Genomic DNA, 17,946 nt, shown 5'->3' on the forward strand with positions numbered 1-17,946 from the left:
TAAATGACCAACTATTCTTACCGTCATAAAAACGTTACACGCAAACCATAACGCGTATTAACAATAGCCAAATTTACTCACTTAAGTTAAAGACTTTATTTAAAATCAGCCCACAGTACAAACACAAACCATAACAAATTGTTGAGATATGGGAACAACGAATCAAGTAAAAGTAAAAAAAAAACATATATAGAATGAATTTCGTTATTTAATCATCCCAAATAAGACACAACATGGAAATGTTCTTTCAAACAGAAAGTCTTCACAGTGATGTGGTCTAAATTAACAACATTAATACTACAGCATGACAACCTACTCCTGAGAAATTAGGCACTTTTTTAATATAGTTCATCTCATTCAGATTACCTTTACTGGCATAAAATGAACCAGATGTGTGGCAAACTTATTAAAGGAATGTTAGTCAGTAGTCTTTTAAAACAGATGTCATCTTCCCACACTCAAACTAACATTTTAAGTGCTCTATGTCAGACACACACACACACACACACACAGAGAGAGAGAGAGAGAGAGAGAGAGAGAGAGAGAGAAACAGCAAGTGGTCCTTTCCCACATCCCGAAATTCCATTTGATATGAATTTCCTGTGAAGTGGCCAAAAAGTTGTGCAATTATTCCAGAATGTCTTGGAATGTAATTTTAATGAAGTAAATTATGTTTAAAGTTTGCATTTGTGTTTGTATTATGAAATGCTTAATGATGACGTGTGTCTCAGGCTTTAAATAATCTCTAATGTTCTTAATGGTCTCAATTCCTGTGGCAATCCAGTGGCAGTGGCCTTCACTGCTAAATACTACCAGACAGACCTTCTTATAAACACAGACGGTTTTATGATCACCAAGTCTACTGGCCCATGTAGTACTTGGTGGGCACGAATGGCATCTTGCTGACCACTGCTGGCACTGCCTTCTTCCTCACTTCCACCTGGATTGATGTTCCCACTTTACTGAAACCAGCTTCCACGTAGCCCATTGCAACATTTTGTTTGAGGCAGGGGGAGGGGCATCCACTGGTGACCTCACCTAAAATACAGTGAATTGACGTGAAGATGAATAAACAATCATTTTGAACTATTCCTTTAAACACAAATGCATTTGTTACCTATAACCCTGCCGTCTGATGACAGGATGGGTGTGTGCTGTCTGACAGGTGGTCCAGTGGAGATCAGTCCCACTCTCTTTCTCTGAGTCTTTGCCTTTATTTGTGGAACAATGATGCCCGCACCGGGAAAATCTTTTGCCTGGCGACGGCGCTTACCTTAACACATACGCAAATACATTAGCATTCAATATACATGCATCAGAAGTGACAAAAGTCTTGACGTACCTATAGTCCAAACAAGAGTTGCTTCCACAGGTGTGGTGGTCTCATCAATGTCGTTGCCGTAGAGACAAAGTCCTGCCTCCAGCCTGAGACTGTCTCTGGCACCGAGACCTGCGAGTTTCACCTCACTGTCGGCTAACAACTTTTCAGTCAGTGAGACAACGTCTTTACTTGGTACTGAGATCTGAATAAATCATATGCAAACACAAAAACAAACTTTACAGACATGTCCAAAAAAAACCACAAACCAACCCTCCAAAAAGCAAGCATTCAAACTAACTAGTTTAGTTAAGTTTATTTTTAGATAATAGATTCATCTATCTAAAAGTCAAATTCAAATTCACTGTCTCAATTTTTTTTTTTTTTTAAGCAAGATAGACATGTATAGCGATGAAAGCCAAAATATTAAATGCCATTGATGAATATTTACAGAGTAATCCACTATTTTGTAAAGGGAGGTCAAAATGGCAATTTTCACCTGAGAGTCAGAGTCAAATTACAGGGGGGTAAAAATGACTTTAGAAACATGGCAGCATCATAATGTTATTTTTACACAGAGATTGGTAGGTCTGTTAGTAAAATCTGTTGACTTTAGCAATCTTTGTTGCATTATGTTCCAATGGTAACCGTTAAAAAAATAGAGAAACAGCATTTTAAGTTTTTCTCCAAAGTTTGCATGTCTGTAACTCAAGAAGTATTACAGGTATCTTAATGCCCTTTTAGATATTGGGTCTTAACAAACTTTCCTTTTGTCATCTTTATTTTTAATGCCCTATGAGATTCAGTTTCAGAGATATTGGAATTTCAATGACTCCAATATGAGTAAATTGACAATAGTCAAAAATCAAATGTGGGTCAGTTTGCAAAAATATGATACTTCTTTTCTTTTAAAGAGGAATGTCTGAAGAACAAATTATGTTGAAACTAGAGATGTACTTTGTTTCCTTTTGTCAAGACAATTACACTCAACATACTTGTCTGAGTGCCACAAATATTCTTTTTCCAAAGTTTGCATGCCTAAAACTAAAGTATTAAAGATACTGCAATATTTTTAGATTCTAGTTGTAAATAAACTTTACTTTTGGAATCTTAATTTTCAAGGCCCTACATCATTTAGTCCCAGAGATATCGGGAGAGAATTTGAGCTGATTTGAAAAAAAATTGCCATTTTGACCTCCCTCTACAAAATACTGCGTTACTCAGTAAATATTCATCCACAACATTTAATGTTTTGGCTTTCCTCAGAAATAATATTGGCAAAAACAAAAATTTGAGCCGGGGAAGTTTTTCAAATTTGGTTGATTTAACATGGAATGAGCCATATATGAGATTTGTGTCTCTAATGAGTCTTTAAGATTTTTAATGTTTTTAAAAACAAATGTAAAAATACAGTAAAAACAGCAATATTGTGAACTATTATTACAATTTCATTAACTGTTTTCTGTGGTTTTAAAGCTGAATTTTCAGTAGCCACATTCCAGTCTTTAATGTCACATTATAAAGATTATAATATATTATATCATATATCGCATTAATCAATATTATAAAGGTCTTTATTGTCACTTTTGGCCAACTGAATGCATCCTTGTTAAATAAAAGTACCCATTTATTTACAAAACTTGAACTTTTGAACAACAATAAATAATTACAGTATAGTTGTCAAAGTCAGATGGACACACCTCAACTCCATCCTCCCCTGTATATCCACAGCGTGTGACCCTGCAGCCCTGGATGTCAAACACTGGGGTCAAAACACTGGTCATAAAGGTCAGCTTCCTGAGGTCATCACCCACACCTTTCTGCAGAACTTGGGCCATTGATGGCCCTGCATACACATGAATAAACATATAATCAATGCTAAATCGAATGCCCCAAAAGTGTAATTACAAGTGTAAATATAAAGCAGGAATGTGGGCAGTATTACCATGTAAGTATACCACAAACCCATTACTTACCCTGCAGCGCAATGAGACTTTCTTCCATGAACTCCAAATCTACATCATGACCAGCTGCTTTAAACTCCTGCAGTCTGGCCTACAAACAAACACATACATTTGAGCAAACACACATGCAAGCAAAAAATATATATATACAAATAAAAATTATAAATAGACTGACTGCAATAAAGAAACAGATTCTCAGACAATAAAACTGGAAATGTTAAAGGGTTAGTTCACCCAAAATGAAAATTTTGTCATTTATTACTAGTGTTGGGTTCGAGTCCACCTAAGTCGAGTCTGAGTCTTTAACTATTCGAGTCCGAGTCCAAAATGGGGTGAGTCAGACTCAAGTCAGAGTCCAAATGGGTCGAGTCCGAGTCCAACTAAACACTACTGTTTGTCAGTATCTTAACCTTGTTTTAACCTTTACAACTAGAGTAAGGCAATTGCCATTTTGATCATTTTGATTCACACCATCTCATAATTGGTGTCCTGCTCAGCAAACTTTAAATTCATGTAACAGAAGTTATAGCGTATGTATTGTGACATATTTCAGAGTGAAACAGCTTTTAAAATGTGAAAAATTATAGGGCAGGACAGGACTTGACTTTATTTGTTGTTATATAGTAAATGTATTTAAATTCAATGGGGTGGGTAGGAAGCTTAGTGAATGAGACCTGAGGAGCAGAAAATGCACCTCTTATCTCTGATTGTGGCTGTGTTTTGGGTTTTATATGATGAATGGTAAGACCTTAGACAGAGTAGATGGCATTTAATTTTTTTTTTCTTGGATGAAAATGAGGCTGTAAGGGTTAATGACAGTTTTTAAGTATCAGTCTATGGAAGCCATGGAATAAAAGAGTAAGTAAATTTGAGTTTATATTTCAAAATTCTGACTTTATTTTCACAATTGACCATATGCACGAAATACTTCCTTGTTTAGTCAAGCCAGCTCAGTCATTTCCGGTCAACTGTACTGTGCCGTAACATGAGCGTACTTTGTTCGTTTTCTCTACATAATTGATTCACAATCGAAGAAAAGTGTTGTTTGTCTAAGAGGACCAAACGTCCATGTATACCGTTTCAAGAATGACAAATGCCAGTTTAAAAAAAAATCGCGAGTAAATCGGCTAAATATGCGCGAGTCATTATGATTGACAGTAATAACGTACTCGGTTACTAACGTAACCTCGGTTCTCTCAGAGAGGGAACGAGTACTGCGTAAGCGTTAAGCTTACGCTTGGGGAAAATCCTTTCCGCGAGAGATATTGAAGCCAAAAAATTATCCTTAATTTTGTATTAATGTAAAACGCGTTGCCGCAGTGAGCAGACATAGGCGAGGCGTATTGCTTGCCTATTGGCTGCTCTGCAGCAACTGCAGCACCTATCGAGCGAGGCTTGGCGCGAAACCAGCTCCAATGAGAGCCTTTCGCGCCTAATACGTCATCTCCCGCCGAAAGTGGCGTGATCCAAGCCTATAAATATCGCTCGAAGGTAGCTACACTCTGGTTTTTTCATCATAAAAGCGCCCAGAGCACGCGCTTGCACGGCAAGGTACGCAGTACTCGTTCCCTCTCTGAGAGAACCGAGGTTACGTTAGTAACCGAGTACGTTCTCTTACGAGAGGTCTCTCGTACTGCGTAAGCGTTAAGCTTACGCTTGGGGACCCCATGTAAAACGCCGTGCATGCCAAGATCTGATGCCATAGACCCGAGGGCGAATAGCCCGGGGTTCATATAGTGTTTGAACGTGCTTGAACATATAAGGGGATTAGGACCCTAGAAACACTGGCTCCTGGTATATCCGGGCAGGTAAACGACCTGGATAAACTTGGAACATGGGTCTAGATATCTGTTAATATCTAGACCGATAGCAACTTGGCCTGTAGGGCGGGAACCTCCAAGTTGTAGAATCTTATGAATGTAGACGGAGAGGCCCAGCCTGCCGCCGTACAAATGTCTTGCAGGTTAATTCCACTCGACCAAGCCCACGACGAGGCCACGCCCCTCGTGGAATGTGCTCTGACACCCAGCGGGCATCGCATGCCCTTGGACTCGTACGCCAGTGCAATAGCATCCACTATCCATCTGGATAAAGTCTGTTTTGACGCAGCCATTCCTTTAGAATGCCCGTAAAACGAGACGAACAGCTGTTCTGTCTGTCTAAAAGCAGACGTGCGAGACACATAGACTCTTAGCGCTCTCACTGGACATAAGAGTCTCGCGTCAGCCTCTTCATTCCCAACCGGCAGAGCAGACAGTGCGATGACCTGTGCTCTAAACAGTGTGTTAATAGACTTTGGCACATATCCATGCTTGGGTTTGAGTATAACTTTAGAGTCGTTAGGTCCAAACTCCATGCATGTCGCGCCCACGGAGAGCGCGTGCAAATCTCCTACGCGCTTCACTGAAGCGAGCGCTAGGAGGAATATAGCCTTAAGAGACAGATATTTTAATTCAGCCGCCTGTAGTGGTTCGAATGGTCCGCCCTTCATAGCGTCCAGCACCACAGAAAGGTCCCAAGTTGGGACTGAAGGCGGTCTGGGTGGATTTAATCTCTTAGCTCCTCTAAGGAAGCGTATGATTAAATCATTCCTCCCTATTGACTGACCTAGCGTTGTCATCGAGAACGCTGCTATGGCCGCCACATAAACTTTGAGCGTGGACGGGGACCTGCCCTTGTCCAGCAGCTCTTGTAGGAAGGAAAGTACATCTGTCACTCCACAGTCTGTGGGTGAGGATCCGCGGGCTGTGCACCAGTCCGCAAATATCGACCACTTCGAGGCATAGAGCCGTCTAGTAGATGGCGCCCTAGCCTGTGTGATCGTTGATATCACTCCTGTGGGGAGTTCATCATATATTCCCTGGTGACCCATACATGAAGGGACCACAGCTCGGGGTGAGGGTGCCAAATCGCGCCGCCCGCCTGCGAGAGGAGGTCTCTCCTCACAGGTATTGGCCACGGTGCGATGCTCGTCATCTGCATCAGCGCTGGGAACCAAGGCTGGTTCCCCCAAAACGGCGCTATTAGCAGTATTGCACACCCTTCCTCCTTCACCCTCTCTATCACCTGAGGTAGGAGAGAGACTGGGGGAAAAGCATAAAGAGGACGGCGGGGCCGCGCATGGGCTAGCGCGTCCTTGGCTTTGGAAAAGAATTCTAGACAATGAGCGTTGTCCTGAGATGCAAATAGATCTATCTCCGCTCTGCCGAATGTTTTCCATAATAGTTGCACCGTCTGAGGGTGCAGCGACCATTCGCCCGCCGGAACATTGTTCCTGGACAGTCTGTCTGGTCCTACATTTAGGGTCCCCCGCACGTGCGCTGCCCTCAGCGAGCACAGGTTGCGATGAGCCCATACCAGAAGGCGTTCTGCAAGTGCATGTAGTTTTCTGGACCTGAGACCGCCCTGGCGATTTATGTAAGCCACTACCGATATGTTGTCGGAGCGGACTAATACATGACTTCCCTTCAATAAGGGAAGAAAATATGTCAGCGCATTCTCCACTGCCATCATTTCGAGGCAGTTGATATGCAGCGATTTCTCGCGTTCTGACCACTGGCCGAACGACGGTCTGCCGTCTAGCAGCGCTCCCCATCCCGAGGTGGACGCATCCGTGGACACTACTTTCACCTTCGAGGGTCTCTCTAGAGTGACACCTGTTTGGTACCAGCCGGCTGTTCTCCACGGCATCAGGGCTGTAACGCATCTCTGATTGATCGTGAGACGGAGTCGACCGGACGCCCACGCTCGGCGCGGCACTCGCGCTCTCAGCCAGAACTGCAGTGGGCGCATGCAGAGCATCCCTAACTGTAGAACTGATGATGCTGAGGCCATAAGACCTAACACTCTTTGAAAGGTCTTGAGCGGGGCAGACTTGCTGCGGCAGAGCGCGCTCACTGCGCTCTGAACGTTCAGCGCGCGCACTGACGAAAGCTTCGTCAGCTGTCATTGCCAGCGAGTCCACTTCTATGCCCAGGAAGGAGATATTCTGGCTGGGGTTCAGCGAGCTTTTCTCCCAATTGACTTTCAAACCCAAGTTCTCGAGGTGATCGAGTAACATGGTCGTGTGTTCCCTGAGCATTGAGTGAGATTGCGCTAAAATCAGCCAATCGTCCAAATAATTCAGTATTCGCACGCCTTTCTGTCTGAGCGGGGCGAGCGCTGCGTCCATGCACTTTGTAAATGTACGGGGTGCTAGGGACAAACCGAATGGCAGGACTGTGTACTGATAAGCTTGGCCCTCGAAGGCGAATCTCAAAAATCGCCTGTGACGCGACGCTATCTGTATTTGAAAATACGCGTCTTTCAGATCCACTGACACAAACCAGTCTCCTCGGCACACTTGCGCGAGGATTTTCTTGGTTGTGAGCATTCTGAACTTTCGCTTCACTAGCGCTTTGTTCAGTTGCCTTAGATCTAGTGGTCACTTCGGCTCGTAGCAGGTGTGCTGCATCTGCCTTTATCGTGGTCTCGACGCGCGCCGTGTAACGGCGAGGGCGTCGTCGAAACTGGAGCGAATAGCCTCTCTTTATAATGTCCAGCACCCATTTTGAGACCCCTGGGAGTTTTTCCCATGCATCTATCATGTAATGCGAGGGGTGGGTGCGAAGCGCGCTCCGATCTGTTACTAACGGAGCCGCTTCGGTGTCTGTGACATGCAAGGCTCGGGGTACGCTGACCGCGGGGACTGCTTTCTCTGTGTGTATATGTGGTTGCGTGATAACGGCACATTTAACACACTCGATGCAGCTTTAAGCCGCGTATACTGGGCGTCGTCCGGTTTACAGAAACCGTAAGACCTGCCTGATGTAATATGTGTGGGCACTCTGGGGTGGGCACATATACCACATGCGAAGTCGGTGAAACTGTAGCGAATAGCCTCCTTTAATAATGTCCAGCACCCATTGTGAAACCCCTGGGAGCTTTTCCCATGCATTTACCTGTAACGCAAGGGGGTAGGTGCGAAGCGCGCTCCGATCTGTCAATAACGGAGTCGCTTCGGTGCGTTGTGACGCACGAGTGACTGTGACATTCGAGGCTCGGGGTACACTGACCGCGGGGACTGCTATCTTTGTGTGTATATGTGGTTGCGTAGTAACGGGCACATTCAACACACTCAGCGCAGCCTTTAGCCGTGTAAACGGGGCGTCGTCCGGTTCGTTTTTACAGAAACCGTAAGACCTGCCTGATGTGATATGTGTGGGCACTCTGGGGTGGGCACATTTATCACATGTGAAGCGCAGCCGATTCGGGTCGACTTTATGTGCGCGGGTTTTGTATGACAGGATGTGCTCATGTGTATGTGCATGCGAGCTACACACAAAACACCTTCGGCTATGGCCGGAACACCCGAAAATACACTCCTTTGAGGATTTAATTGGGTAGCCGTGAGAACGGCTCTTGAGTGCAGACAAGCAGGCTGCAGCGCCGGCTTGATGACTGCGGATAACGCTGGAACAGCCACATTTCTTGGAGCTGAGCGAGCGAATACTTTCGGTGGGAGTCTGGCAGCCGCGGGACTCGCGCACCGGCGTTCAACACTCCAAACAGCGTTCGCCTGCATAGAGCGAACGCACTCCTGGTTTCGTTTTTACAGAAACCGGTTGACGTGCATAATGAGGTGTCTGTGAGCACTGTGAAGCGGGCACATTTAACACTCCAAAACAACGTTCGCCTGCATAGAGCGGATGCACTGTTGGTTTCGTTTTAACAGAAACCGGTTGACGTGCATAATGAGGTGTCTGTGAGCACTGTGAAGCGGGCACATTTAACATCCCAAAGCATAGAGTTAATGCACTGTTGGTTTCGTTTTTACAGAAACCAACAGTGCATAATGTGGTGTCTGTGGGCACTGTGAAGCGGGCACATTTACCACGTGTGACGCGCAATCGATCTGAGTCGATTTTATGTGCGCTGTGTTTGTGTGTAGAGATGAGCACTGGTTAGTGGGCATATTCATACGACACATGAAACACCATCGGCCGTGGCCGGGACACCAGATAATACACTTTATTGGGGGTTTATCTGTGTAGCCGTGGGAACGACTTTTGTGTGCAGGCAAACGGGCGACGGAGCCGGTTTGTTGGCTGCAGAAAACACTGGAACAGTCACATTTCCTGGAACTGGACGAGCGAATAACTTTGGTGGGGGTCCGGCAACCGCGGGACTCGTACACTGTCGTTTTCCCAGATGTGCTAGGACGATTTCGGAGGCTCAGGTTTCAACTCAATCCTGGGCCGCGGGCCGCGTCTGGCGGGGCGGCGGCCAGACGAGAAAAACGTCAGAAAGCGTTAACCACGGGTGCCTCTCAGCAACGGTGAGAGACCATGTTACGCAGCGCTGACGCGGCTAGGGGGCGGCGAGAGCGCGGCGAAGCAGGTTTGACGTCTGACGGCAAGCTTTAGAGGGGAGGGCCGACTTAGCACGCCGTCCAGCGGAGGGCAGACATAAGTGGGCTGCTATCGCCTCTTCTGAGCAGCATGCGCGTTCCCGCTTTGGCGGGAAACGGAAATCCTCTTCCTCCTTCATGGCCCCCCTCGTCAGCGGCGTCGATGGAAGCGGTGGCATACAGCGGCCGCTTTACGTCCGGAACAGAGGCTGACGAGGTCGATGAAGCAGGCGGGCGAACCGGCGAGCTTTGTCATCTGGAGGAAGGGTCCGGGGCCCGCTGGGCACAGCGCTTTTTACGGCGCGACACCGCGCGGGCGGGGGAGCAGTCTCAGTGAAGAAGGCAAGGCAAGTCCTCAGAGTCGCCATTGGCATCTGCACGAGCCGTATGAAAGCATCTTTAAAAAGACACTTTGCTCTCTTAGAGAAACAGTGTGTATCGCAGCGGCGACACACACTGTAGATTATAAAGGATTATAAAGGATATAGGCGCCGGAAAGCGCAGCAGGAAGGCACGGAAGGCGGCGTGGCCAGCAGTTCCAATGGCTCGTCCCGCTGAGATGCTTGCAGTCGACGGCGGCTTCTTCTCCGGCTCCAGCGATGCGTGAGCTTCGCTTGAAGGATGAAAAAATCAGAGTGTAGCTACCTTCGAGCGATATTTATAGGCTTGGATCACGCCACTTTCGGCGGGAGATGACGTATTAGGCGCGAAAGGCTCTCATTGGAGCTGGTTTCGCGCCAAGCCTCGCTCGATAGGTGCTGCAGTTGCTGCAGAGCAGCCAATAGGCAAGCAATACGCCTCGCCTATGTCTGCTCACTGCGGCAACGCGTTTTACATTAATACAAAATTAAGGATAATTTTTTGGCTTCAATATCTCTCGCGGAAAGGATTTTCCCCAAGCGTAAGCTTAACGCTTACGCAGTACGAGAGACCTCTCGTAAGAGAACCGGACCAAACATCTGACAAGCTGATGTCAAAAAAAGAGCTTAAATGATTCAGACTAAATTCAGAGTAACAAAACTACAGCAGTAACATATGTGTTGGTTAAATATAGGCTATTTAATAGATTTTACAGTTCAAGATAAAACTTAAAAGTAGTTATTCAATTTTATATAATATTTCAAATTCCTATCGATTCATATTGAGTGCATTATTTAATTATTATACCATAAATATTTGACATATTTATAGTGAACTATATATTAGTATTTAAATAATTCACCCTTATAGGCTGTTTGTGTGTGAGCTTAATGACTTTCTGCACTTGCTATACTATATACTTCAGCAGGGCTCTCAAGTCTCACGCATTCACCGTGAGACTCACGCATTTCAACCAGTTCACACGCTCTCACGCCACACCTTGTATTTCTCACGCTGAAAAGTAAGGGATAACTTGTCCCGCTATATGGTGTAAATGGACGAGGTGCAGGCTTTGCAGAGAGAAGTAATCTGCCAAGCTCATAGCTGTCTTGAGAGTTAAATGGCACCTACCAGCCAAAAAATTAGAATTTGCTGTTTTCTGGTATATTACGTGATCCCGCTAAAATCACGTTCGTCACTAGGCAACGTAGACGCGCACACACGGGACAAGGCCAGCGGTGGAATCGTTGCGGGGCTGCGGCTTTCTCTCGCAGTGGAAGCGTTTAGTACAGTTGAGGAGGTGGTCGCGTTGCGGTCTCGGAGCGGACGTTGCCATTTGTATTTACTAGAAACTAAATAAATGCAGCAGGGTTTTTCATATTTATTTTTATTTATTTATTTTTTCCATTTTACGATTCCTAGACAAAATCACTTGCCTGTGATCAAAGATAGTGAGAATTTATGTTGGGGATTACAGCCAAATTTGTGCAAAATTATTAGTTCTTCAACAGCTTTAACTAATTGTGGGCCTGAAATTAAGGAAAAGACAAGATAATTGGTAAATCTGCTAAAAAAGACAGACAAATTCATCCAAATAAAATAAATTGTTTTATATATTTCAAAACACGAAATGCATCAACATTGTTGGGAAGGTTATTTTGGAAATAGACTGTAATAGGCTACAGATTAAATTTCCCTATTTAAAATGTAATTTAAAAGTAGAGCAACTATTTCAATTGCTTTAGAGGTAGTGTAACATTACATTTGATTACTAAATTTCTAAGGAATGTTTTCAACTGTTAATCCTTTTAAAAACTTTTTAAGCAGGCAGGTTTACCTTACAGTAGCACTCAACACTAATTACTGTCAATTTTACAAAATCCTTCATCACTTGAATTAAGATTATAATAATTTAATTTTAAAGCACAGCCACCACAAAATCTTTAGCACCTCTGTTTAACTCCTGAAACATTGGTGTCTCTTATTTTAAAGCTGTCAATGCGATTTGGGAAATAAATCAATCAAAATATTTACATGTAACCCACTTTGTAATTGTAAACATTTTTAAAAGTAACTGTAATTTAACTATATCTGTTATTTCTCAGTAACTGTAACAGATTAGTTAAATGTCATTTATAATTAAATTACATAATTCAGTTACATGTAACTAATTACTCTAGCTAAGTTCAAGCCCCTACCACTGTCATCAAGGCATCAAAGTGTGTAATAAACACTTGAAATACAAAATGACATTAGTAAGCTGAAATATGTACCCTCTCTCTTTCACAAACACACACACAGATTGACATACATGCTATGAGCAAGTTCTGCAATCCTCCTGTATGTTTACAGTATGTGCATTGAGCACTGCTGTTTAGTTTGCTCGTTTGGGGCCAAATTTCTTTTTTTACTTTTGATACATGAATTTGACTTATCAAATCTATCAGTTGTTATATTTTTTTATTTTGTGCAGGTTAATTATGAACAATAGATAGTTGAAAACTGGAGAGAATTGCGTGGGGCCGAGGGGCCGCTGCTGCAAATATTTGAGTGGCTCCTCCCCTAACAGATAAAATCTCACTCCAAACTTTTTCCAAAACTTGAGAGCCCTGACTTCAGTGCGGTATATTACTACAATTTATTATAGACCTTTTTCCTGAGTAAACGATGAGCGCCGCCATTACGAATTCTAACGTCAGATTGAATGCTTTTCTGTTCCGGTTTCCATAGGAACCCATTCAAATAGAGTCCATCTGTTTTGAATGTAGCTAACGTCCGCTGCTTCGTGTCATCTACACACTCATTAAAGTGAGGCACTGACAAATGACGGTCATTGCGACATTGTCAAGTGATGGTGCTATGGAGCCATGTGCTTTTTAAAAACATTTTAATAGGTTTAACATTAGTTTATTAGCTCGGAATATACCCTAATTTGACTAGAAACAATGCAGACCGGAAATGCAAAGCATTCTTTCAGTTAAGTGTCGGACTTACTTCCGTGTTCAGGAAAAACGTCTATACTAGTAATTTTATAATATTTTATAAAATTTCATAAAAGCAAGACGTCTTGAAAAATATAGGGAGAGGCAGCTGCATAATAAATAATCCTCTGCTGCCATCTATTGGTTATATGGGGTAATTCCATATTATTTTAGCCAAAAAATAGACGTTTTCCGTGAAAAATCTTTTTTTCCGATGCCTTTTTTATGAATGAAAAGTGAGTCCTTGAAGTACATTTTATTTCACAGCTGTAGAGTTAAATAATAATAAAGGCTTTGAAATATTGCAAGATTTTAAAAATGTGTTCATGACTATGAAGGCAACTGATTATCAAGAATACGATTAAGATGTCCTGGAAGAGAAATATGGCTAGCTACCTAACGTTAGCCTAAACACGTTATGATAGTGTTTAGCTGTAAGCATTTAAATGTACAACTATGCAGATACGGAGAGTACGGGATTACCAGGCTCCGCATTTAAATTATGTTGTTAAATAATATGAAACTGAATGTTCATGCCGCTAACATTGTTTATAATGTTGCAATTATAATTTTTTTCTGTTTCTGATAAGAACGAGGCACTAGATTAGCCTCAAGAGTGTCCACCTATATATAGATGTTTTTCCTGAACACGGAAGTAAGTCTGACTCTTAACTGAAAGAATGCTTTGCATTTCCGTTCTGCATTGTTTCTAGTTAAATTAGGGTATATTCCGAGCTAATAAACTAATGTTAAACCTATTAAAATGTTTTTAAAAAGCACATGGCTCCATAGCGCCATCACTTGGCAAGTTGGCAATGTCGCAATGACCGTCATTTGTCAGTACCTCACTTTAATGAGTGTGTAGATGACACGAAGCAGCGGACGTTAGCTACATTCAAAACAGATGGACACTATTTGAATGGGTTCCTATGGAAACCGGAACAGAAAAGCATTCAATCTGACGTTAGAATTCGTAATGGCGGCGCTCATCGTTTACTCAGGAAAAAGGTCTATAGCACGTATAAAATGAGCTTCAGCGGAAGTTTACGAGCTGGCTTATCTTTATGCGGAAGTTATAAAGAACGCTCCGTGCATAAGGTCAATTCCGAGATTATGGGCGAATTTTGCGCCCTTCAAGGGCACTTCTAGAAGGGGACGCCATTTGTAGGGACGTTCCAAACGAAAGTGTGCAACTTAATCCCTTCACGAAGGGCCCTTCCAGAAGGGCGTTAGCGAAGGGAACATTCCATGGTCACTTCACGGAAGTGATTTCCGTTAGTGATCACGTTTGCGCAGCGTTGTCAAGGTAACATTTCGTCAGTCATTCCCTTCGCCAAGGGAGTTCCAAACGGTTAAAAGAGACAGAAATGCCCTACTCCCTTAAAAGAACTCACTTCAAAGGGATCTGCCCTTCGGAGGGAGTAGGGCGTAGGGATGCGCACTTCCATTTGGAATTTGCCCTATATCTCACAATTCTGATAAAAAAAATGACATTTTCCCTTTTCTCCTCAGAGTTTATAGCCCACACTTCTGACATTTTTCCACTCAGAACTAAAAAACTTGCTACTGTTGAGTTAAATTGAGTTATAAAGTCCGAAATACAACATATAACTGACATATAAAAAAAAATCTGAATTGTGAGATAGATCATATATTTTGACACATCTGTAGACAAAACCGACTGCATTTGCATGAATACTGTCCGAAGCGGTGCATTTTGACATTACTTTTCGTGTAAGTGTGTAGCAATAACATGCAAAAGAAAACTTAATTCAGCATTTGCATGCTAACTGAGAGGCGCTTTTGGTGACGCTTTGGGTGGGTGTGTGTGTGTGTGTGTGTGTGTGTGTGTGTGTGTGTGTGTGTGTGTGTGTGTGTGTGTGTGTGTATGCAAAGACGCCAGCAGGCTTTCAAGTACTGGCAAGGCTTTTAAACATGTGCGAATACTGAATGTCACTTTCGTAATGCATCGAGTACGAAAAGCTTGAGTCCGAATCAAAATGCATCCGAGTCTGTGACAAGTCCGAGTCCGCTAAAAATTGTACTCGAGACCGGACTCGAGTCCGAGTACCCCAACTCTATTTATTACTTACTTCGTTCATCTTTGGAACACAAATTAAGATATATAATCTTGGATTTCATCAAAGATATCTTAAATTGTGTTCCAAGGACGAACAAATGTCTTACTGGTTTGGAACAATATGAGGGTGAGTAATTAAATTACATAATTTTCGTGTGTGGCCTTTAAGCACCTTTGCCGCCCCCTTGTGGTGTTTAGGGAGGTTAATATAATCTTTGCATCATCTACATTACATTTTCACAATCATTATACAATACAAACACCGCGCTCAACCAATCAGAATAAAGTATATAAATATATTTAATGATCATTAACTGTTACTGGCCTGCATATGAGCAGAGTCTTTGTCCGCACAGCCAGCATTGGAAACAACATACAGGTAACCCTGATCTGTCTTGGTCACAATCAGATCATCCATGATTCCTCCTTTAGTGTTTGTGAAGAGGGAGAGAGTGCCCTAGAAAAAAGATATTTGTTTTGGATGACTAAAGCATTTTTTTTACTGACGTTGATGGTTGTTAGAACTCTGTGTGCGTCTTACCTGGTTGTCTTTTAGTTCAGCAATGTCTCCAACAATCAGAGACTCTATGAACTTTACTCTGTCTTTACCGTACACTTTAGTCTATGATGAGAAAACGACAAATGTTCATTAGACGCTACACACTGCCATCTAAAAACACTGAATAGTTGATATTTTAGGTCAAATGCGGCATTCATCTTTTACTTTTTTAAAGTGTATTGGGTCAAAACAATCCATACGAATTGCTCTACATACTTCTACAAAGGCAGTACATTAAATGTCTACACACTGACCTGCAGCATGTGACTGACATCGAAGATGGAGCAGTGCTGGCGTGTGTGCATGTGTGAGTTAATGTGACTGTCTTTGTACTGCACAGGCATACTCCATCCTGCAAACTCCACCATCTTACCACCCTGAGCCCTGTGGAAGTCATATAGTGGGGTCTTCTTGAGCGCCACCTAGATATAAAGAAATATCAATGTAAATAAAATCTGTTGAATAAAGTTAAAATATTAGATCACTCCAGAATTACAATTTCCACGAGTTCAATGGGTTGAAGGTCCAAATTGCAGTTTCAATGCAGCTTTAAATGGCTCTACACAATCCCAGCCTCTGGGAGGCTTATCTAGGGGTCTTATCTAGCAAAACGATAAAAACAAAAAATCAATACAATTTTATATACTTTTATTTTTATATGGAGAAAAATCCTGCAATGTTTTCCTCAAAACCTCAATTTCTTTTTTAACTTAAGAAAGAAAGACATGAACATCTTGGATGACATGTGGAGGTAATAATAATAATTTTTATAGTAACAGCAAAGTACAAATTAGCTTGTTTAAAAGCTTTCATTTTCATGGTATCTTCATGGTTTAATGATTAGATTCTTCAATGAATAAGATCCTGTGTGTGTTATTAAATCAGCTTAAGGTACTGTGACCTTTGACCTCAAGAGTTGGCTCCTACCTATGAGTCCGCCCACTTTTACCTCACATTAGACCACATTAGCTATTAACAGTTTACAAAACCAGTCCAAAGTCAACTAAGCAGTCTGAATGAGAGACTGAACACTATCTGATACACAGAAAGAGTGTTTTGTAGGCTTTATCTTTATTACATTAGGTTTCACACACTCAGACTGGCGTCTTCAGAAATTCAAGAGAATTCCAGTGACTTCCAGTTATTCAGTCTAATTATTTGATCACTATTATTGACATTTCACTTGTAGTTTTTTATATTAACATGGAATGTTCAGTTGTCACAACACAGAACCGTTTAAAATTACCTAAGAAATAGGATTTAAAAATAAAAAAATCAGCAGTTGCCGATGCTAAAATATACAATTTCGCTTACAAATGCATGTGTAAATTAAAAATGCTCATACAAGAAACTCATAATCAGTACGACTCGAGTGTTGTCTGCGTTTGATGACGTTTCTGGGTGTTCCGAATGAACAAATTTTGCTAGGTGAACTGAACTTTTACAAATACTGCGTAGGGATCCTATGAATCGGACCCCAGCTTATGTGTTTCAGTGATTCAAAATTAAGTCAAAGCCGCGAGGACTCTGTACGGATGGACGCTCTCGTGCTCTTAATTAGCGCAGCAGCTCGAGCGGACAGCACAGCAGATGCCAGTGTTTCTGGTGCATGAACGACAACCTGAGCCATAACAGACCACTAAAACTGCACTAGATTTAAAATAATCTCAATAGTCAATGCATTATACTGAACTACACCAAGTGCACTCTTTCCCTTCGCGAACTTTGCAGGAAATAATCTTTAGTATTATGTCACGGTTTTGCAAAGACTTCGGTTTATTTGAAGTTGTTTAACGTTTGCATAGCTTATGATGTTTTGATGATCCCAGCTCCGCGCATACCTCTGTGGAAGCGTGCCTATCCTGCCGCCCTGTTGCCCCCAGACCGACAGTCCGAGTGGCTTCCCTTGAAAGTCGGTTACAGAGTCCGTTTGCAAAAGCCCGAGCAAGCATGTTGTCTTTCGTTCAGTTTCACACCAGTTATTCAAGAGCCTGGCAGGTCGGTTGGACTCTCGTAATTCTGCTTTCACTGCAAAACAAGGAGCGTAAATTCAGGGAATTCTGGGAAATGTAGTTGGAATTCCTGACGCACACGTGCTGTTGAGAAATTCCCCACAGCCACTTTAAAATAAGACATTTTTCTTTTAGACATGCAGCACAAAAATGTGGGAGGTGTTTCGCGAGGAGTATTACCATTCTTTTAGCACTTTCGAGGAACAAATATTTGAGTAAAAATGATTTTTCCATTTAGCTTACACATTTGCCAGACGCTTTTATCGTTTTTTAATCGGTTCGTG

At 42.5% G+C, this 17,946-nt stretch overlaps 1 protein-coding gene across 1 annotated transcript; it reads right to left on the reverse strand.

Moving 5' to 3' along the window:
* Nucleotides 1–72: 72 nt before the first annotated feature.
* amt (aminomethyltransferase) lies at nt 73–17,688 on the reverse strand. Its single transcript, XM_073819353.1, has 9 exons — nt 17,492–17,688; nt 15,905–16,072; nt 15,633–15,713; nt 15,417–15,548; nt 3,295–3,373; nt 3,019–3,164; nt 1,343–1,523; nt 1,118–1,273; nt 73–1,038 (listed from the first exon to the last, which is right to left on the reverse strand). Exons 1-9 carry the CDS (start codon nt 17,600–17,602, stop codon nt 860–862), a joined length of 1,233 nt encoding a protein of 410 aa, XP_073675454.1. The 5' UTR covers nt 17,603–17,688; the 3' UTR covers nt 73–859.
* Between the last annotated feature and the right edge of the window lie 258 nt (nt 17,689–17,946).

The sequence above is a fragment of the Garra rufa genome, chromosome 15 (assembly GCF_049309525.1).
Source record: "Garra rufa chromosome 15, GarRuf1.0, whole genome shotgun sequence".
Classification (NCBI taxonomy): Eukaryota; Metazoa; Chordata; class Actinopteri; order Cypriniformes; family Cyprinidae; genus Garra; species Garra rufa.